Here is a 21,605-nt window from a genome sequence, read left to right as displayed (position 1 = left end):
TAGCCCCACACCTCCCCAGATCCCACAATCCATTCCCTGGGTACCAAAAACCCCATGGAGGCCTGGCCCAGCCCACTGCAGGCCAGCTTTCACAGCAGGTACTAAAGTGCGATGATTAGGTGACAAACCTCATTTGCCAGGAGGCAACATGCGGAGTCATAACCAGGCCTGGCTCCATGGGAACACAGCTATAAATTCTTTCTGACAGTTGTATTATTTCATGTGAGCGGCGCCCACTCATCCTTACACATTTCTAGAAAGATCCTGACACACAGCCCCTGCTGACTGCCCTGGCACACCATCTGACTGAATGATGGACCCACAAACTGACTGGTCACCAGAAAAAGCATGTCAGAAATGCAGCCTGTCCCTACAAGCCACTCCAACTTGCAGGTGGGAAGCATAGACCAGAGGCCGCCTCTGCCCATGGCTACACTGGCCCCGGCTGGAGGCGAGAGGTCCTGCCCCTTGACCTGTGCCTCCAAAGACTTCTGTGGTCATACCTGTCTAGGGGATACCACCTGGTATGATGCAGGAAGCTTCCTCCCACACCAGGGTCCAGCTATAATCACTGTGATTATATTCCCCTTCTGCACCGAAAAGGAGAGAGGTGTGGCCCTGAAATAGAGGAACCTGCTATCTGGAGGGATGGCCCATCCACACTGCCAAGCAAGGGCCAGAAACTGCCCAGGAGGAATGGCTCCTAGTGTGGTTGTGGCAGATGCAAACAGAACGACCTGCAGTGTACTGACTCACTTCAATTATTCTTTCAACTACCTGTTATTTCCCTTTGGGAACTTTCTTCCCATTGCACCTGATCTGGAGAAGTGAGGCAGTGACTTAGGGTGGGAGGTTGCTAATAAGATCACTTCCTGGTAATGCTGATAAGTGTTCTTGGATAAGCACATGACCTATAGTAGGCCAATCAGAAGATGCCCCCTCCAATCCCTAACAGCACTGATTCAATCTCGGATAGACATATGACTCAGACTGAGCCAATCAGGATACCCCTGTACCTGATAATAATGCTAATTCAAGCAAGGGGCATGATGCTGAGCCAATTAGCTCCTCTTCTGAAGGGGACTAAGACAGCATGGTCTCTTTCCTCTCCCTGTTTGTTAAACAGTAAGAATAACTGATATATGGAGGGGGATGGGGGGTGGGGAATGAAGGCAAGGGTAAATCCATAGCCTGCAAATAAGGTGCCCTAAGTCTCTCTGTGGCAAGGGGCCCTAGCTGATGCTCCGTCAGGAAGCCTGCTGGTCCTCCCAGGGTGAGGGCTCATGCAGCATCCTCCCAGTGGGGCTAAGGGGCACAGGCACCACCATCACGCGCACCCCAACACCCCACCCTACAGAATCCAAAAGGAGGAGGTGAAGCTACGGGGCTGACCGGGGATGGGATCTTGCTCCCGGGGGAGGCTAGACCAGCCCCCAAGACAGACGGCAGAGGACAGATTTGAGAGACGTCAGCCAGACCCAGTTCAGCTTTGGGGAGCCCTCAGGAGTCAGTACTGCCTCTGTGTGCCAGCAGCCCAACCCCTCAGCCCAGTGCACGGGAGAGGGCTTGCACAGGGACCAGAGGTGGAGTGTTCTCCGTAGCAAGCACACACTCTCTAAAGACAAGAAATAGGGCATCCCTCGCTGTGCAGCTCCGAGATCAGGCTGGGAATGAATGACAGGACAACACAGAACCTTCTACGGCAGCCTTCTCTCTGCTGACCGCATGGTGCACCTGCCCTGCTCTTAACATCTCACCACGGAGACGGAGATGTTCACGCTTCCACACAGGAATCCAGGTCAGGGCTCCCAAGACCCCATTTCCCCTTCTCCTAACATAACAGACCCGCCCAGTGCGCCACTTCAGCCTAATCTTCTGGAATTCTCTATCTAAAATCAATCACTTAACCGAAATTTGTATCTACAGTATAGGGAACAAAGGAGGATTTCAAAGGCCATTAACTCCCAGAGATCGTATGTTACTGGGAGATTATGGGCTGTGTAATTAAAACAATTTAAATCTGATTATAAAACAAAAAAAGACGGTGGGCTTGCCTGCCTGCCACCGCCTCACTAATGGGAAGAAAACCAGAATCTGATTTTTTTTGTAAATTACTGTAAAATTATGAATTAGAACAAGCACGCCACTCTGCTCCACCGTGCCCCGCTAGTAGGACAGGAGAAAAGAAGCTCCCGTTTGTGGGAGGATGCCTTGGCCGGTTAGACGGGACCCCATGGGGATGGTCCCCACAGGGACAGAGGACACCAGCCCCAGCAACCCACCTCTCCATCCAGAACCGAGGCCACAGATTGGCCAAACCTGGCTGCTTCTTAGCACCTCCCAGGAACGCCTCCAAGGATTCTGCTGCCTGGGCTCGCTCACGGCCAGGCTTGTGACATCTGGCTGTCTGGGTGCAGCCCAAGGATCTGAGGCTGGTCCAAATTCCTGAGGTCCATGTCCATGGTGCCTACAGATGCCTGGCACAGTGGCTGGCCAAGTAAGATGTGCGGGCAGGGACTGACTAGATATCTGATCTGTGTGTATGCCCTTTCTTCAGACCATCAATCTTCCAAGTGCATGTGAACATTCCCATTTTACAGATGAGAAAACAGAGGCTTGGAAGTGGGCATGGAATCCTGCAGACACTGAGAGGGAAAAGGGATAGAGCCCAGCTACAGCACTGTCCAGTGTCAAAAGCCACTCAGGGACTTCTCAGTACCCAATGCCATCGCTGGCTGAGGACCTCCAGTGCCCCCAACAGTGAGCCAGAAGCTGGGAGAGGTACGGGACAAATCCAAGAGTGCCATCCACGGCTCGGGCAGACCAGAACACCAGCCCCACCTAGGCCAACCTCTTTCCGGGCCATAGCACAGCAGTGGAATACAGCTTCCCAAGCAGACAGGGGTCCCTGGGTGCTGCAGCTGCCACCTTGAATTCCGTAAGGTTAAAATAGTGAATCGGCCAGAATCTGCATCTTGAACACCTGTTGTGGCCCATGCCACATCCCTCTTGGTTCAGCTCCTATCCCAGTGAAGGCAAGCCCACTTGAGAGACCCCTCCCCTCTGCTCACCAGGCCCTACTGCTGGCCTCAGCAGAGAACCTGGTAGAGCTGCTGGGGAGGGAGCCCTCTGAGCTGGTGGATGCCATCACTTGTCTATGCCCAGATGGGTGATCCGAGGAGAATGACACCGGTGAGACCCATGAGGGTCGCACAGCTTTCCCAAGTCCAGCAAATCATAACTGGTTCCTAAGCCTTGAGCTCTGACCCTAGCTCCGGGCTCCCAGTTCATGGTCCCAGGCTGCAGGTGCCTGGTCACAAGTTGAGTCTTATGGAGGCTTCCAGATCCTCCCAGCAGGCCTGAGAATGGTAGCCTGGATCCCCCCTGCTCATGGAAACCACCAACTTATGTGTGGTGTAGGTAGGGACTGGCCACAGCTGTGGAGGGACCAGCAGCCCTTCAAGAAGGGGCCTGCTCCATGCCTTTGATGCCCATAGCCAAGTCTAGAGCAGAGCAGGCTGGGGGCTGGGGACTGACTGTCCTCAGAAGCATCCCCTTCCTCGTGGGCCCCTTGTCTCACAGTGCCAAGTCTAACTCCAAGTACAGCCCTGGGGCCCCCCATAGGGTCCCCTGAGTCTGCACCTCCACGGGGCTCAGTCCCCAGCACCCTGGCCCCTTCTGCTAGGAGAAGCCCCAGGTCCCTGCAGACCTTGTCAAGGGCTTGCCTCTCATCCTCCAGCAACTCCAGATAACTCATAGTCACACACTCCCTCCTGCTTCAGGCACCTGAGCCTGGGCCCAACCCATTGCAGCACCCAAAGCACTGACCTGGTAAGTGCCCAACCTCCTTTCCACTCTTCACCTGCCCAACCTCCATTCCACTCTAGGTTACTTCTTCCAGGAAGCCTCCCCTGGTTGCTTCCAAGCCCAGGTAGGTTAAACTTTGCCTCTGTGCTCCCACAACCCCCTTCCTCCCATTGTAGACCACGTCATGCTTTGCCTGCTTTTCTGTTCCTGTCACATCCACAGTGAGCAGAATGACCAGCCAGGAGGGCCAGGTCCTCACCCACTACTAGATGTGGCCTCCGGGCAATCCCAGAAAGTGGTCCCTGCCAGGCTAGACACCGTTCTCACAGCCCTGGCCACCTCCAGTCCCAGACAGCTACCCCCAACCCCACACCACCACTTGCCTTCTGCAGCTGAAGTTCATCATTGCAGTGTAATTAAGTCCAGCACACCAGAACGGATTAAGTGAGGACTAAGAGGGTGGCCAGAGAATTGCTGTGGCCTCACAGGCCTGCCCAAGCCTGGGACTGCAAGGCAGCTAGGTGGGACCTGGGCACAAGGGCAGCTCTCATAGCCAAGCAGTCAATGTGATCTCTTAATAGGATCAGGCAGAACCTAAGTGGAGGATCTCTTAATGCCTCGTTCAGAACAGGGCAATGCTGCCTGGGAGGTGGCAGAACCCAGGCCCTTGCCACTAAGGCAGCCCAGCAGCCAGGGACCACAACAGCCCAGGCAGGATGACCTCTAGGCAGAAGAGCACATAGAGGCTACCCAGGCGCGGCTGAGCCCAGGTGCCCAGCTACCAGCCCTCATCCCTTCACCATCACTATGGGAATCCACAGATATGCCCAGCTCAAGGGAGTAGCAACTCTTGACTAAAACACATGCTGGGAGCAGCAAGGACCCCTACCCTAGCTGGAGAAGACTGTGACCAGGTACGGATATGGGTCACACAGGCCCATGGCATGAGGTCCAGATACTGCCCCTCCTGTCCAACAGGCCTGTCAGTCAGTCAGTCAGTCAGTCTCTCTCTCTCTCTCTCTCTCAAACATACACACACACACACACGGGCAGGGCCCCAGCCCTGCAACAGTCCAGCAGGAGGGGCCCTTACTGCCACCCAGGAGCCATATGTGCCCAGGCAGCACCAGGCACTGGCTGACTCGCACACCCTGTGGGAGGGCAGTATAGGCCAGGTGGCTCCACATCGGCAGCGACTCTCAGGAACAGGGCAGGGAAGGGAAGGGGCATTGGCGAGAACATAGGACCCCGTCCCCATCCACCGCCATAGCCCTGAGCACCTGAAGCTCAGCCACCTAGGTCTGGGTGCCCACGTGCCTAGGCCAGGCCTGCAGGCCAGCACAGGTACACTCCCTAACTGCCAGCCCCTCCACCAGACTCCCCAAGCCCTTCACCAACACTCCAGGCTTCACATCAGCACTGAGTCTCCTAGGGCCCACTGGAAGGGGATGTTCAGTCGCAGGAGGTGGCCCCAGGCTTCCTGGGCCAATTAGCCCTAATGTGACCTGCCACACATGCCGAGGACAGAAGAGACCAATGCCTCAAGGAGGGCCACACTGTGGCTCCACGGGGGCCAGTTCCTCTCTTAGTGCAGGGGCTAGGAAGCCTTCCAGACCTGGCCAATCAGGCCATTGTGTTTCCCCTGCCCCAGGGCTGGTTCCTCGGGAGCTGGTCTGTCCCCATGTCAAGGCAATGAGCAGCAATGTCGGGACCCTTGTGAGATTCTTGATGGTTCCCCACTTTCCTGGAGAGCGGCTGGAGCTGACCTCACCTACAACAGCCAGAAGAAAGGGGTTCTGAAATGGGAGGCCCCTAGGTGAAGGCAGAAACAGGCAGTATGTGTTTGAAGGCAGTGCCCCTGGATCCAGCCAGACCTGAAGCTCACAACCTCTGGTGTCCTCCATTCCACAGTCCAATATCCTGCAGTTGGCTATCCCCATGCTGCTTAGACCAGTGTGCAGGTTTCTAACTGCCCCGGTTCTTACTGCAGCAGCTGTGGGCTCACAGCAGGATTCCCTGCATTAACACCAGGAGATAGGACTGGTACATGGCCTGCCTTAGCATCCCAACACACGGGTGGCCATCAACTATCTCCAAGGTGATAACGGGCAGGAGGAGACAGCTCAATCATCTTCCCTTGATCCCCAAGGTGCTCCCAGCACTCACACCCACCCCTCCAAGGCGGTTCCTGTAAACCCTAGACCTACCGTTCACAGGGGGCCTTGGCGTACCTGCAGCTCAGTACCCTGAAAATGTGGTTGTAACTCCAAGTGCACACAGGCTGCAGGTGCAGACAGCCCCTCACAAATGCTCACCATCACCGAGTCCCAGGGCCTGGACCCCACCCATCACACCACACCTGCCAGCCAGGAGCACCCCACAGCACCCACCAGGCCCCATCAGTGGGTGCTGAGTCCCACCCCTGACTGGCCTTGCTGTCCTCCCTTTAATCATGTTAATTTCCTTGGCAGGAGCTAAGCAACCTGACACAGCTGTGCTCACACAGGCTTCCCCTGATGAGGTTTTGATCATGAACAACAACAGGGCTTCAAAGCGCTCGCTCCTGCTTCCCCAGAGGCCCATGTGGTGGTGGCAGCAGCAGCTATGGCAGGCTGGATCAGGCATACAGGCCTTGGTGGGAGCTAGGAGTGGTGCCCTGTCCAACCCACTAAGCTGCCAGGCCCGCTGGCCCCACACCTGTACTTGCCAGCCCCGCCTGCCCTGAGACCAGGACCCTAGCCCCATCCCGCACGCAAGCAGGCTGAGGCTCCCAAGCCTACCAGGCCAACAGAGACCTGGATTCAGGCACACAGGCTGAAAGTAACAGCCCCTGCAGCCCAGGGCAGCTTCCAGCACCCCATACCACCCAGAAACCCACACACACACCACCACTGCAGGCAGGCAGGCATGAGGGAAGGGCTCCACAACAGGTCTACTCCAGTCAGATGATATGGCACTGTTTCCACTGCACTCCCAACCCCCTTTCTTCAAGTCCAGAAGTGGACCAATAGGAAGGGCCAGCACCCCAGGCCACGTGCCACACCCCCTAAGTGACCTTGGACATGAAGGAAGCATCATAAGCAGCAGCTCACAGGCTGAACAGAGCAGTCTGTCCATCCAGGGACTCTTACAGAGCACCTGGAATAGGTGACACAGCATGGGACTGCATCAGGCACAGAACCGCAGCTGCAGGTGCAACATGTGGCCCTGTGGATGCTGTTCAGGGCCTTGTGTCATTGCACAGAATGAGCTGTGGAGTTAGACCAAGGGACTGGGGTATGGGCCCAGCCTGCTGAGCCTAGAGCTAAGGGATCTAGGACCACAACCTTCCCATTTTTCAGGGCAGAAAGTCAAGGTTCCACAAAGCCCTCATGGCACCTGTGTGCTAAGAGGAAAATGACAAAACAGAAGGTATCCAGAAGAGAACCTGGTGAGAAACAGCCAGGCTCGTGGGTGTGCCACCTGGAGGGGTTCTGAGGAGCATGACCAGCAACTGCCCAGCCTGAAAGGCACTGGAGGACAGAGCAGCACGGCTGGCAGCTGCAGCCAGGGCAGCAGGAGGACCCCGTATACTCGCAGCCCCACAGCCCTGACACCCAGACACTTAGGCCAGGGGGCAGGGCTGCCCCACACTCCCTCAGGAAGTCCCTGTCCCAGCCAGCACAGCCACCACACTAAATGCCATCCACCAGGTGCCTTGAACAACCGACAATATTTTCTCAATGGAAAGTCCTGGAGGCTCAGAGTCCAAGGTCAAGTTGAGGCAGCTGCTTCCCAGGCTCCCAGGTAGCCACACAGTCCCTGCAGCCTCACCAGGCAAAGAAAAAACAAGCTTTCTTGTGTCTCTTCTTTATGTCCTGGGGGTTCTACGTTCAAGACCTTATCCAAACCCAAAAACCTCTGCAGCCCCCATCTCCAAGTGCCACCATCCTGGCACTTGAATGGCAGGACTATAACCTATGAGGTGCAGGAAAACCAATACTCAGTCCACAAGACCCCCAGACCTACCCTTAGCCTGGCCTTGACATTATAGCCACCACCTCAGCTCCAGACATCAGAACTTGGTGCCACTGCTGACCTGCGTAGCCATGATGCTGAGCCAGCCACTCCTGGCAAGAGGCAGGCAGTCTCTGTCCCCAGCATGGCTCTGAGATGCCACAAGGGACACCAGAATGAAGAGCCTGGGTGCCATCCGTATGCACTGGGTGGTCTCAAGGGAATTCCCCACCATGGTCTGGGACCAACGATGTCCCCCAGGAAGGAGACAGAAATGATGCTGAGTGTGCACCATGACAAAGCTGTCCGTGAGCTGGGTACCAGCACGTGCTCAGAGAGGCTAAGCATCTCCTTCCCCACAGCCCATGGGATCCTGGAGTTGCCTCTGAGCACATCAAGGTAACAGGAACATGCAGCAGCGAGGCCGGCCTCCTCTGAGCACTGGGACCCCACCTCGTGGGAACCTGCAAAGCCTCCTGTGTGTGCAGGAATACCCAGGCAGGCACACACACACAGGGCAGCAGGTTCTGCCTACACCCCATGGAATTTCCCAGGGCTGGACCTATCGATCCCAGGCGACCTCCCTCCATAGCGCTGCCCACCACCACACCCTCCCGTGCAGGTGCCCATCCTCCAAGGAAAAACAGCCAGAGACGCTTGGCTCGACGCTGTGGGCAACACATGGTTCCACCTTTGTTCTCAAAAGCCTCTCCCAGGTACACAGGAGGAGCCCTGCTCAAGAATGAGCCCCCCATCAGGCGACCCAGGCCAGAAGAAGCCCACTCTCAGACCTCTAGGCCCAAGTTGACAAGCCACAGGACTTGAGGACAGCTCACTAAGCTATTCGAGCTGCCAGAGCCCTGTAGGAGAGATGACTGAGAGCAGGCGCCATGGCAGTCTCCCAGAGAAGAGAGGCTGAGGTTTCCCAGGACTAAAGAAAAGCAGTATTTAGACAGAGGCAGCAGCCACAGCCCTCAAGCTCAGAACCTCTTGAGAAAAGACATTATTGAGACCGAGTTCAGGGTGGATCACAGAGCTGTGGACAAGAACCAGGGCCCAGACCTGGGCAGCTACACCCATGAGGGAGACCTGGATGAAAGTCCTGGCTCCTGGCTTCCAACTCAGCCCAGCCCCAGTCATTGCTGTCATTTGGGGGGTGAATCAGTAGATAGTTCACCCTCTTGTTCACTCTCTCTCTTTCAAATAAACAAATAACTCGTAAAAAGTAGTCCAGCTGCTTCACAAACGTACTCCCCACACAGTTAACATCTTTTCCAGGGAGAACCCTTAACATCCACTTTAAGCATCCTTCAAGGACACCTTATATCTTCATCAACCACAGTCCCACCCTGTACGACCAATGTCCAGAACTTACTGCATACATCTGGCCATCATTTCCTATGCCTTTGGCCAACATCTCCCCAGGGCCTTTCCACAGTCCCTGCCCTGGCCAACCCACCTAGAGAGGGACTACCCAAGAGGAGGCCATGAGAACTGGGCTAGTCCAGGCCCTGGCTTACAGCGCATGAGAGGAGAGCTTAGGGAGAGAACGCTCCAAGGCAGGGATCGGATGAACAGCCATGGGTGTGGCTCTATCAGGAGCCCCTGCCTACAGTGGCCTTCTTCTTTCCCATTCTTGGATGCAGCTGTTTGAGTGAGTCACTAAGGAAATGGGAGGGTCATTTTGACACCAGCAGAAAGTTGGCAGCTGTGACATTCGACAAATACTTTCAAGCCTCCCAGCTCCAAGCACACAGCAGGACTGTGCTTCCTGGGCCCTCCTCGACCGGCTGGGGCCATACCCCAACTCCTTTGGGGTAGCAGGTCACAAGCAGAGGGGATATGGGCAGGATCCAGGCTCAGCCCTCATCGCCAGCTCCTCCTTCTCTGGCACAGCAATCAGAAACCGACATTATCTGACCAACAGAAAGCTCGGGGAAAACAGAGCTTCTGGCCAGGAGTCTTGGACCACACAGCTTCAACAGAGGCTGCAGATGCTGAGCTGATCTGAGCAGGCCTCCAAGGGGAAACTTAGAGAAATAGCTCAGACTTGCTCCTACAGATGGCAGGTGGCCAAAGTCCCTATGTCGGGGGAACAGAAGTGTCTCGCCAGACTCGTGGCTTCCTTACACACCTGGCAGGGGTACCATCTGTTCCCTGCCACTTGACTCCCAAACTGTGGACAGGGCCATGACAACACAACAGGAAAACCCAACAGAGTCCAACATCTGAAGACACGGGTGGGCAGGAGTTGCCTGTCCAATGATAAGGTGCAGGTGCCCGTGTGTACCTGGGTATGCTCACATGCATGCCTGCAATCAAGTGTACTCACATGTGTGTGTGAACAGGAGGGACCCCAAAATGAAAGAGAACCCTGAAGGTGGGATGGAAGTGACAGCCTCCAGCCTGCACGGGCTCAGAGGGCACATCTGGTCTCTAATCCATAGCCATCCAGGCCTGCAGCCAACTGCAACTTGGAAACATCGCGAGCAACAACCACTGAGAGCCCAGCAAGAGAAATGCTCTGCAGGGCCCAGGAGCACAAACCAAAACCTCAGCAAACATTCTAGGTGGACACAGGGCAGAGGGAAGGGGTATGGAGAAGGGGTGGTGAGATTCTGAGGAAGAGCTTGCCCAGGTGCTGGAAGGCCCTGGTCCAAGTGGCAGCACAATGCCCAAGGTGTGCTACCCGCAGTAGCTTCCTCTGGCATCGTTCACCTAGAGCTTCCAGGTACAAGGAATGAAGCAGATGTGCAATAGTGAGAGAGTACAGGAAGTATGTACAGGCTGGTCGGCTCATTTGTGCATGCCAGCCTAGGCAGAGAGGACCAGCCCCGAGAGTCCCACGTCCTGATTACCAGGTCCCGTGAGCATGCTGGCCTCCACAGCAATGGAAGATTAAGGTTGCCCATCAGGACCCTTACAATGGGTAGAACATTCTCCAGCACCCAGGCAGGCCCAACACAACCATGGGGGGCTCTTGGGGGAGGGTAAAAGAAGGAAAAGGGGGTGAGAGAAGCAAGTTCAGAGTTTGAAGGGTCCATGCCATCCCCTGACTGGCTGGGAAACTGAAAGCAGGGGCCAAGGGCTGAGGGATCCAGAAGTTTCTGAGAGCTGTGGGAGGCAAGGAAACCTCCAGCAGGTGCCTACTCAGCCAACACCTTGCCTTGAACCCCATGAGATGCATGTTGTGCTTCTGAGCTGCAAAACTGTTGCACACCCTGAATGTGCTGTTTTAACCACCTTGGCAGGAGACATAAGCCAAGACAATGACAATGATGGCAGCAGCCTACAGGTGTCCTTACCACACAACACGAACATCACACACTCAAAGAGACTCCAGTAGTGACCCAGTCAGGCCGCCAACATGGTTGCAAGGTGGAGCCTGAGTGGGACAGGAGACCAAGGAAAGGGTCCAAGAACATCACCAAGTAAGGAGGGAGGTTCTCCGGCAGAAGATGTTAATACTTGCATGGTGAGCATGGGGTAGGGTGAACACCTAAGAGATGACCAATGGACACACCTGACTGAGACCTTCAGGGGGACACCTACCAGGCCTCAGTTTTCATTTCAGGACATGGCTTCAGAGTTTCACACTGCGGACAATGGTACTTGGCAGTTCTCACCTTGCCTTCCTAAAACATACATCCCTTTCTTCTGCCTCTCCCCTAACTGGTAATCCTAGCACATGGTGATAGCACATCCAGCAACTCCCATCTTTCCTTCCCAGTCAAAGGTAATACTGTGAAAAAGAAGACTCATGTTGTTTGCTCAGTCCTCCTCCACATTTGTAGAATCTTCTGCCTAGGGCATGGCACAATGGCTCAGTGGCTAAAATCCTCACCTTGCATGCACCTGGATCCCATAGGGTGCCAGTTCCTGTCCCAGCTGCTCTACTTCCCTTCCAGCTCCCTGCCTGTGACCTGGGAAAGCAGTCAAGGATGACCCAAGGCCGTGGGACCCTGCACCCACGTGGGAGACCTGGAAGAAGCTCCTGGCTCCGGATTGGCTCAGCTCTGGCCACTGCAGTCACTTTGGGGAGTAAAGGAGTGAATCATTGGACAGAAGATCTTCCTCTCTGTTTCTCCTCCTCTCTATACATATCTGACTTTCCAACAAAAATAAATAAATCTTTTTTAAAAAGATGTGATTTTTGAATGCAACAACTTAGTATCTCTTCTTGGCTAGAAAACACAAATTTTGGGATATGGCTAACAGTGGACTTCACCAGCTAAATGTAGGATACAACTTTTTAGAATATGAATGGCTTTTCTGTGCTACTCTGGGAGGGCTTGAAAAAGTTCATGAAAATGGAATTAGAAGATCAAGTTTATTTTGGTGCCTAGAAAGGAAGGGAGGCCAGGAATATCAACACGTTCTTGGAATTTATGTACTACATGGAACCTGTTCGCTTTGCATTAACACATTAACACCAAAAAAAAAAATGTAAAACCTTTTCTTAAGTTCATGCAGAGATTTTTTTTATAACATTCTTTTTCCATTAGTTTTCTTAAGTATTCCTGAAGGTGCTAACAGCAAATTCCCATCAGATGCATATCCTATTTAATGTGTTTCAAGGAACAAGTCTGGGGGCACGGCAGATTTGAATCCTGGCTGCTCCACTTCTGATCCAGCTTCCTGCTGATGCCACCTAGACAGGAGTACCTGGGCCCCTGCTACCCAAATGAGAAACCAGGATGGAGTTCCTGGTGCCTGGCTTCGGTCCAGTCTCGGCCATAGCAGCCTCTCAAGGAATGAATCAGCGACAGAAGACATCTCCACCTCCCCATCTCTCTCTGACACACTGCCTTTCAAACACATAAATATTTTTAAATGACTTATTCTTTCACATAAACCGACCAATTGTCCTATAGTCTCAGGTTTTATAAGGAGCTCACGTATCTGCCTAGAGAAATTATCCTAGATGCCACCTAGCCAAAGAAGGTTTGGATTCTTCAGTATTACTCAATTCGGCACACCTCAGCATAAAGGATTCCATTTTTTTTTTTTTTAAGGGCTGCCTTTTTTTTGAGCACTGAAAAATACACACGGCTGCTAAGAGTCATGTTTACAAGTAGTTCCTAGTGGTTTCAGAAAAAGTCAACGACATGCTAAGTGAAGAAAAGCAGGAACCCCAGCTGAACAGACAGAGAGCACCCAGCATTTGTCAACCACAAAGGGAGGAAGAAAAATGACTTGGCAGGAAGCAACAAGCGGGAATTCAGAATTGCTTCTCAAAGTTTCCAGAATCTCCATTCCATACAATAAGCATACACTAACCCTGTGGGGGTTTTGCAACATTTAAGTTACACATGTTCATCATAGCAATGTACTTCTTTTACAGTTGGAGGTAGGGAAGTACAAAGTCAAAAACGAAGAGGTCAGATGAGGTGGCAAGTGGCAATGGAGAATCCATCCCAGGGAATTCCTCAGCTTGAGAAATGAGGATGCAGCCCAGCGTAGTAGCCTAGTGGCTAAAGTCCTTGCCTTACATGACCCAGAATCCCATATGGGCACCAGTTCATGTCCCAGCTGCTCCACTTCCCATCCAGCTCCCTGGAAAGCAGGAGAGGATGGCCCAAAGCCTTAGAACCCTGCACCCATGTGGGAAACCCAGAAAGAGCTCCTGGCTTCAGATCAGCTCAGCTCTGGCTGTTGCAGCCACTTGGGGAATGAAGCAACAGACGGGAGATCTTTCTCTCTGTCTCTCCTTCTCTGTAAATTTGCCTTTCCAACACAAATAAATAAATATTTTTTAGAAGAAGGAACATTAAAAATAAACGAGGATATAGCTGGAAGCACCAAGAGCCTTCTGAGCCGCTGAGCTGGCCTCAGAGCTGGGCCCAGGAACAGGGAGAGGCTCAGGATTTGGGGCACCCACCGCAGGCATCGCAATCATCCCATGAGGCAGAAACTATGTGACCACTCCTTTATCACAGATCTGGAAAAGGAACCTTGGCCAGACTCCCCCAGTCTCCCCACCGCACAGTGAGTGGGACAAGCACACGATCTTAGCTGGAGCTCTCTAGAGTCCATCCATCAAGCACTCCCATCCAAGACCCACGGGGAGGTCCCGGAGGGCAGGGGTGGTGGGCTGCGGCGGAGACTAGACCACAATCTGCCTTCACACTCCAGGCCTGGCCTCCCCGCTGCTCCACTGTGTCCACCATCTCCCAAGTCCCACTGTAATGAACGCACAGGTCCAGGAGATGGGCAGAGGTCAAAGCTGCCAGATGGACACATGTGCCGCAGAGCACAGCAAAGGAAGGACACACACAGAGCTGAGCACCTGCTCACACAGCCCCAAGCAAGGCCGAAGCAATTGTTCAGCTCTGCTCTGCCCTTCCTGGAAGCCCTCCTGGGGCTGGCTGCTGTCTTTCCTGACCGGCACCCAAGGGCTACACAAGGTCACAAGCCAACATTGTGAGTTTTTTACCCCCAGGCTGGCTGCCCAATAGACACATGCCCCAGAAAGTGGCCACGCAGCTGCACCTGGCCAGCGTCTCTCAACATAGACCCGGCCGTGACTCCACGTTTTCAGCTGTGAGGACACTTTTACCATCAACACTGTCAGACACAGTGACCGCACAAAGAGAAAAACTGATACACACACACACACAAAAACCACAAGATCCTGACCAGAAAAGACCCCTTGGATGAGGAGGGAGAGGCAGGGACTCCTGTCTGCAGGACAAAGCCATGTTGGGGATTCTGAAGTTGCAATAGCCCACAGCTCTATTTGCTTTGGCTGCTGTCATTGCTCCATCAGTTTGCAACATCTAGAATCAGATTTTATATGGAAGCAAAAGCCCAGGCCTGGGGTTCCTCTTTCACACACAAACCGGCTCATCCTCACTCCCAAACTGCAAAGTCGCCAAAGCTGGGTGACCCAGGAGGACCCCAACACCCCAGCTGCCCAGGGAACAGGCTACTCCGTCCAAAAACGTATGCCACTTGCCTGTAATAGTAACCCCTTGGTCCATAAAGAACTGCCTGTCACATGGGTTTCATCCAGAGACACACGAATGTCCACTGGGGTACTCAACGCTGCAGGCAAACACGGGCAATATGTACCAACACAGGTGTGTTGCCCAGACGGGCATTGCAGGTACATAAGCTCCTGGATGTGTCCAGACCGTGTGGTCAGCTCCCAGTCATACAAAGAACAAATGTCCTCAGGCACAAGCCACGTGGAAGCAGAGGCAAGGGAACCGGAAAGGCTGCGGACACTGTAGTCTGTGTCCCCTCTGAGGTCCCCCCAACCCCGGTCCAAGAAAACGGTCCCCTCCTGCCTGGCTGCACTCCAGACCCCAGACCTGCAAGGACACCAGGCACAGGCAAGCTATGAGGAGAGCACCCAAGGAAAGATGTGCAGAGATGGGGGTGTTTTAGAGACTGCTGCTGGGACAAGACAGACACCCAGGAAGTCCAGGAGTCAGTTCCTCCTGGCCATGCACACCTCAACACACAGCAGCCCTGGGCCACGCTGAGGGCAGACAGCAACTGCATGAGCCGCACCCCTCTAGCTGCCAGCAAAAACACTGATTCCAAGTTTGTTGCAAAAGCACCTCCAGGCACACTTGACCTGCAGGTCCCAGGCGGCGGGAAAGGAGCAGGGGGGAGGGGGGATGGTGTCCCTAACTCACTTTCTCCACAACCAAGAGAACGGAAGGCCTGCGCACGGGTACCAGCCCTGAGCCACTGAATCCAGGTGGGCCTTCTCTTGTGGGTCCCTGCAGCCCAAGACGTACAAACCGGCACTCTGCCTTGCACTTCTAGGCCCAGCCTGTGAGAGAAGGAAGCACTAGGCCCCAGCCCTCAGCCAGCCCCCTCTCCTCCAAAGAAACCCTGCCTCCTTTAGCCACGCCCCTCTATCCTCAGCACCCCAGGGCGCCCTTCTCCGAGTCAACCCTGAGGGTGTGCAAAAGAAGACACAGGGCACAGAAAAGCGACATGTCAGACACGGACAGAGCTTTAGGTCCTGACCAGGAAGCCCAGACGTGAGGGAGGAAGCTGGGTCAAGCCTCCTCCCTTGGACCTGTAACCCCCGACCTCTGCCGCCTGCCTTTCCCGGCCTTCCTCACTCACCAGCGGCTGCAGACCAGGGCGACCCAGACACCGGCTAGGATTTCCCCCCCGCGCAGGCAGCAGGACCTGGCCCAGCTCTGCTCCTTTCCTGAGCAAACAGCGCCCACCTCCGGCCCAGGCGGTGGCGCCTCCGCCCGCAGCGTGGGCAGCACGCGCGCGCGACAGAGAAGCCGGCAGCTCCAAACCTGGAGGAGGAACGCAGCGGAGACACGCCGGGCCCAGGCAACTGCGGAGCCCCCGGGGCCGCGGAACCGCACCGGTGGAGTTGCACTCCGGTAAGAGGGCAGACAGCCCGGCTCGGGCTGTGTGGCGCCCGTCGGCTCCAGTCGAGAAAGACGCTGCCGGCGCAAGGAGAGCACGGCGGCGGCGGCGGGCGCACGCGGCACAGGTACCCCGGCGCAGACACGCCCACCCGCAGACACCCCCTCCCCACCTCCCCACTCCCCAGCCAACAAAGACGGCCGTACGCCACACACGCCTGCGCGGCTCGCGCTGCGCGCACAAGCGCGCCTCCCCAGCCAGAAATAAGTCCCCTACGACCCAGAAAGGAGCCAAGCGCTCGAGTCTTCTCCGCTGCGACCCCACGGCATGCAGCAATCCGGGCAACGCCACTGCATTGCCTGGCCGAGGAGGGCGTGCCACCGCAGGTGGCACCGCAGCCCCGCGGTGTGCAAAAAAGGCTCGGCAGAGCCCAGCCGAGTAGGTCGCCACCACTGCGCTGCCTCCAGGCCCAGTGAGCCCCCGGGCAAGGCGGCCACTCACCTTCCTGCACGGCCTGGAACGGGTTGTTGGCCTCAATGACCTTGATGGAATAGGTGATCTTCTCACTCTGCAGGATGTCATCGTTGAGGCTCAGGTCGGATACCGCCAGCTGGAACACTCGGTCGTCCTTGGCCGCGTTCTCCTCGAAGATGGCACCTGGTGGAGACGATGGGTCAAGACCGAGCCTGCACAGGGACCTTACCCACCCACCCAGCACACACAACTCCCCCTGGTACCCTGGGCTGGGATGGCCCGCAGTACTGCTGGTTGCCAGGTGACAAGTGTGGGCTCGGCCAGCTTCAATTCAGACAGAAAGTGTTCCCCTCCCCTCCAGGGTACACGTGCATCCCCATGCCACATGCTGCCACCAGGTCACATGTGTCAAGGAATCCAGGCCCCAACAGGGCCCTTCACAACGGACTGAGCCAAGCCGAGGTGGCCTCGGACAGCAGCACATAAATGCCCTGACTTGGCCCCAATCAGTCCCCAGCAGCCTGAGGAGGGGGAGAGGAAACAGAGGAATGGGGACTCCCTTCTGCCATGCGTGCCCCTGCTGCTAGTGGAGCTGAACCAAGCAGGTCTGCCCTCGGCTTTCCTGCGCCAACCGGGCTTGTTTAGGCCTAGGGCCTGAGCTGGGCGCACACTGCTGCCGACCTGGTGCCCTGGGCTGGGCCCCCTGGCTCTCCTCCCTCCCCCAACCCCGCGCTTCCCCTTCCTGTGTGTGCCCTGGGACAGGAGGGGGAAATAGCTGTCTCCTACACCCCTCCCATGGGCACCTAGCGCTGCTTGAAGGTCCCAGAAGGAGCTGCTCTTGAGGGGCCTTGTAGAACCGCGGGCAGCTCCTCCAGGACGCCCTCGAGCCGGCTTTCTGCGCGCACTACCAGGCTTCGGCAGACCCTGCGTTTGCAGCTGGCAGCCTAACCCTGCAGCCCTGGCACTCCGGCCGGATCTCATCCACCCACACCCCAGACCCCCGCCTCGCCTTGCCAGAAAGAACCCTAGGGTGGCCGAGGTCTCAGGATGGGGCCTGCTGAATCCCATAGCTGAGGGCCCGAGGGGCCAGGGGAAGACCGAGGGCTCGGCTCCACTACTCGGTTCCTCGCCACTCCAGGAACCGCAGTGCTGACAGCGAGACCCGCGCCCGCTTTAGAGCGAGAAGCACTTTTGGCCGCGGACCCCTGCGTGGGAAGAGGCAGCGGGGACTCACAGCTCTCCTAGTGGGAACCCAACCTCTCACCACCCCACTCTACCCACCCGCCCGCGCGTCCCATCACCTCCGCCCTCACACCTCCCAACCCCCAGTTTCTCGGGGTTTGCCAGTCTTTTCCAACTTCCGGGACAGTGACTGCGGAAGAGCGCCCCAGAGCGCTCAACCCCGGCCCAACTTGCTGGGATAACTCCAGCCTACTCCTCCCTCCAGACGCCCCTTCCTCCCAGTGCGCTCCTCTTCTTCCAGATTCTCTCCCGCCCGCCATCTATCCATCCATCTCCTCCGGTCCAGCGCTCCCCACAACCCGCGCTGCACACTCCCCTTCCATTGGCTCCCACCACAGAGACTGCCTGCCGGACCCCCAGATTGGGACCACGCAAAACTCTGAGACGGCCCAAGATTGGGCTGCAGCCGCCACAACCAGATACACACGCACACCCACACACACACGCACCAAGAGCTACAGACACATGCCGGGAACAGGCAGACGCTGTGTCCACTCTAACAGGCTGACAGTCCGCGGTGCTCGCGCCAACACGCGCTCCGATGGCCCCTGAACACCCCCAAGGCCCTCTGCTCAGATACACCGACACAGTGCCAGGTGCACACACGGCGACACACGCGGACAACACCCACCCACTTTCACACGGCTGGGGTCCGGCCTCTCTATTTCGCCCTGCCAACTTGGCGAGCGCCGGGACCCTACCCAACCCTCCGGCCCAGCTGCTCCCAGCTGCGCGCCAGGGCCCACCGGAGCCCACCGTCCACCACCCCGGCTGGTGGAGGGCGCGGGTCTCGACGCGCGTCCGTCCCCGCGTTCCCTGCAGCCGCGGCCCTAAGTGTCGGCAGAGGCCGCGGGGCCCCGCGCGCAGAGCGGAACCCCGGGGAGCCGCGAGAAGCCCGCGGGAGCGCGGCGCGGCCCGCGCACAGCTCTTTCGCGGGGCGGCGCGGCCATTCGGGGAACACCGCCTGCCGAGCCCCTCTATCCAGGGAACCGCCAAGTTTGGACGCCGGGCACCCCCTCCCCGCGCGCCGCTGCCCACCCCCGCCCAGCCTCGGCCCCGTCGCCAGCTGCGCTCACCGATGTGGATGATGGAGTCGGCCCGCACCGACACGCACTGGCATATCCAAGGGAGAAGCCACAGCGTCAGCGCTTCCATGTCCCCCGGGCGCGCGGCTCATCCGCCCGGGGCCCGGGGCGAGGCCGAGGGGCAGCGCGGAGCGGGGGAGGCGCCGGTCCCGGTGCAGTCCCGGGCCGCTCGCTCCCCGGGAGAGCCGAGCCCGCCCGGGCGTCTTCCCCCGCGCGCCCGCCCCTGCGCCCTGCGCCCGCCCCAGCCCAGCCCAGCCCAGTCCAGCGCAAATCGGGCTCCCGCTCCGGCTCCGGCGGCGGTTGCGGTGGCGCTGGCAGCCCGAGCCCAGGCCGGCGCGGCGGGGGCGGCCCGCGGCGGGGGCGGCGGCGCTTCCCGTGGCTCCGGGGGCGGCGGCGGCGGCGGCGGCTCCGGGATCGCGGTGTGTCTGAGCCCCGGCGAGGAGCGAACTGCGGAGGACGCCCCCTCCCCTCCCCCTCCCCCTCGGCTCCACTCCCCCTCCTCCCCGCCCTCCTCCCTCCCTCCCCTCCGCCCTCCTCGCCACCACGTGACTGCGGAGCCTCAGCCTCGCTGCGCCGCGCTCGCCCGCTCGCGGCTCGCGGGGGGCGCCGGGTGCTCCGCGCTCCCGGCCCGGGGGGACTCTCGGAGGCCGGCAGTGCGCGGCGAGGACTGGCCCGGTGCTGCTGCGCGCAGAGCCGTGGCGGCCCGGATCAACCGGGAGGCTAGAGGAAGCCGGAGGGACGCCCCCACCATACACGCGCGCGCGCACACACACACACACACAAACTCACTGCCCTGGCACCGGCCGACCTCTGCCGCCGAGGGTCTCCGGTTCGTGCCCGGGACCCGATTAAACAGACCCCCTCGGAGCAGGACCTGGGGATTCCAGAGCAAAGGCGGGGGCGTGGCGCCGAGCCCAACACCGGAATGCCAACGGAGCTGAGGGGGTCGGCGGCGGCGTCTGAACGGAGGGAGCCCCGGGAAGTGGGCTCGAACCCGGTCAGGTGGCGCTCAGCCCTCGGCGAAGGCCCATCCCCCGCGCCGCGAGGCGATGCGCTCAGCCCGGAGCCGGGTGGGAGGCTCGGACTCTGAAGCCCAATTCATGACCGGAAACCAGCGCAGCCGTGACCGCGGCGCCTGGACGTGAGGAGCCTTCCAAGCGGCCGGCGGGCACAGACTCCGACCCTGCGTGCGCCACGGTAGCCCGGGCGGAGAGCTGCCAGCGGGGCTGCCTCCGGTGCCGGGCACGTGCCTCCGATCACCAAACAACGCTCCACCGCCGTTGTGGGATCGAACCTGGCGGGCTAGATGCACAGTCCCGGTTGAACCGGACTACTCGTGACAACATTGGAGATCTCCAGGACACAGCGGAGCCGGCACTGGACCCGGGATCCATGCAAACTAGGACCGGTGCGTCTGGCAAGAGCCTGATGCCAAAAGTTGCCTGAAGCGCCCGCTCTTCTCATCTTAGCCCTGCGGTGCGCCAGGGATGTGGAGCGGCCCTGGCCCCAGCGCAGTGAGCAGGGCAGACCCTGAAGGAGGCATGGAGAGATGAGGAGGAACTCGCGACGTGTCCACAGGAGATTCCTGGGCTCTGACCCAGCCTGGGAGGGAGCTCCAGTGCTGACTTCCTGGAGGAGGCGACAGTTGTAAAGTGTGAGTGGAGGTTACCAAGTAGGAGAGAGCGAATCTTGCAGGTGTTAAACTCTGGTGAGTGTGTGTAATTGCGCGCGCGCGCGCGCGCGCGTGTGTGTGTGTGTGTGTGTGTGTGTGTGTGTGTGTGTGTGAGTACCAAGCTGCCCACCGCAAAGGAGTCAATGACAAGTTTACTTTGGAAAGATGGGGGAAGGGACTTTGAGGACAGGAACAGCAGAAGCCTGGGGAGCCCTGAGGTGGTGACAGATGGCAGGGACAACCTGGGGGACCGGAGAAGTTAGGCTGTGGAAATACCAAGAAATACCCGTGGGCAGATGCAGTGAGGTCCAGGATGAAGGGCCACAGTCCCCAGAGGCTGCAGTGAGGGACTGACCAGGACAGGTCCCCTCTGCAAGAAACCTGCCTGCTGGGACTTGAACGGTAAAACCGGCCCACCCCAGCCATCCTTACTGTTCCATGCCTCCAACTCATTCCTATGAAATTCCACCATGCCCTCCCTGGGGAGGGGGATGGGAAATGAGAGATGGGATCTGATGACCTCCAGTGAACTGTCTCCACTGGGAAGGATGGTGGCTGTGGTCACCCGGCAGAGGCTCAGATCTGACGCTGAGAGCCACAGGATTAGAGACACCAGAGCATCTGCTCAGGAGGGTCCTTGCAGTGTGTCTGCAGAGTAGCGGTGACACACCCAGTTAGAAGCCACTCACCATGTAGATTCCCCTTGCTGGAAGCAGCAGGGTTACCAGGCAAGCCTCGGACCCCGCTCCAAATACTGAGAGTACAACCCCCTCGCAACATAGCATGCATATGACACGAGCATGTGCAATGTGCTGCATACACATAAACACTGTGCACATATGTGCACACATACATGACAGATACATACATATGTGCACATGCCCTTATGGGACAATGTCTGATCACCATGGCTTGGATGGCTTGGGATCTGAGAATAGTGGCTCAAGGTGGAGTCCCCCGTCCCTGCTGGGCCACCAGCA

General features: G+C 57.5%; 1 protein-coding gene across 1 annotated transcript in view; it reads right to left on the bottom strand.

Annotated features, from left to right (window-relative positions):
* Positions 1–19,118, bottom strand: part of GRID1 (glutamate ionotropic receptor delta type subunit 1) — a 650,606-nt gene extending 631,488 nt beyond the window's left edge. The window contains exons 1-2 of the mRNA XM_040970332.1: positions 18,945–19,118; positions 16,654–16,809 (exon numbers count right to left, since the gene is read on the bottom strand). Of these exons, the coding sequence (XP_040826266.1) occupies positions 16,654–16,809; positions 18,945–19,023 (235 nt within the window). The 5' untranslated portion in view covers positions 19,024–19,118. The remainder of the gene's footprint in view (positions 1–16,653; positions 16,810–18,944) is intronic.
* Positions 19,119–21,605: the final 2,487 nt, after the last annotated feature.

This window comes from Ochotona curzoniae, unplaced genomic scaffold (genome assembly GCF_017591425.1).
Source record: "Ochotona curzoniae isolate NIBS_2020 unplaced genomic scaffold, NIBS_Ocur_1.0 scaffold_4763, whole genome shotgun sequence".
NCBI classification, from domain to species: Eukaryota; Metazoa; Chordata; class Mammalia; order Lagomorpha; family Ochotonidae; genus Ochotona; species Ochotona curzoniae.
The sequence above is the reverse complement of the archived record's forward strand: the minus strand, read 5'-3'. Positions and strand labels throughout refer to the sequence as shown.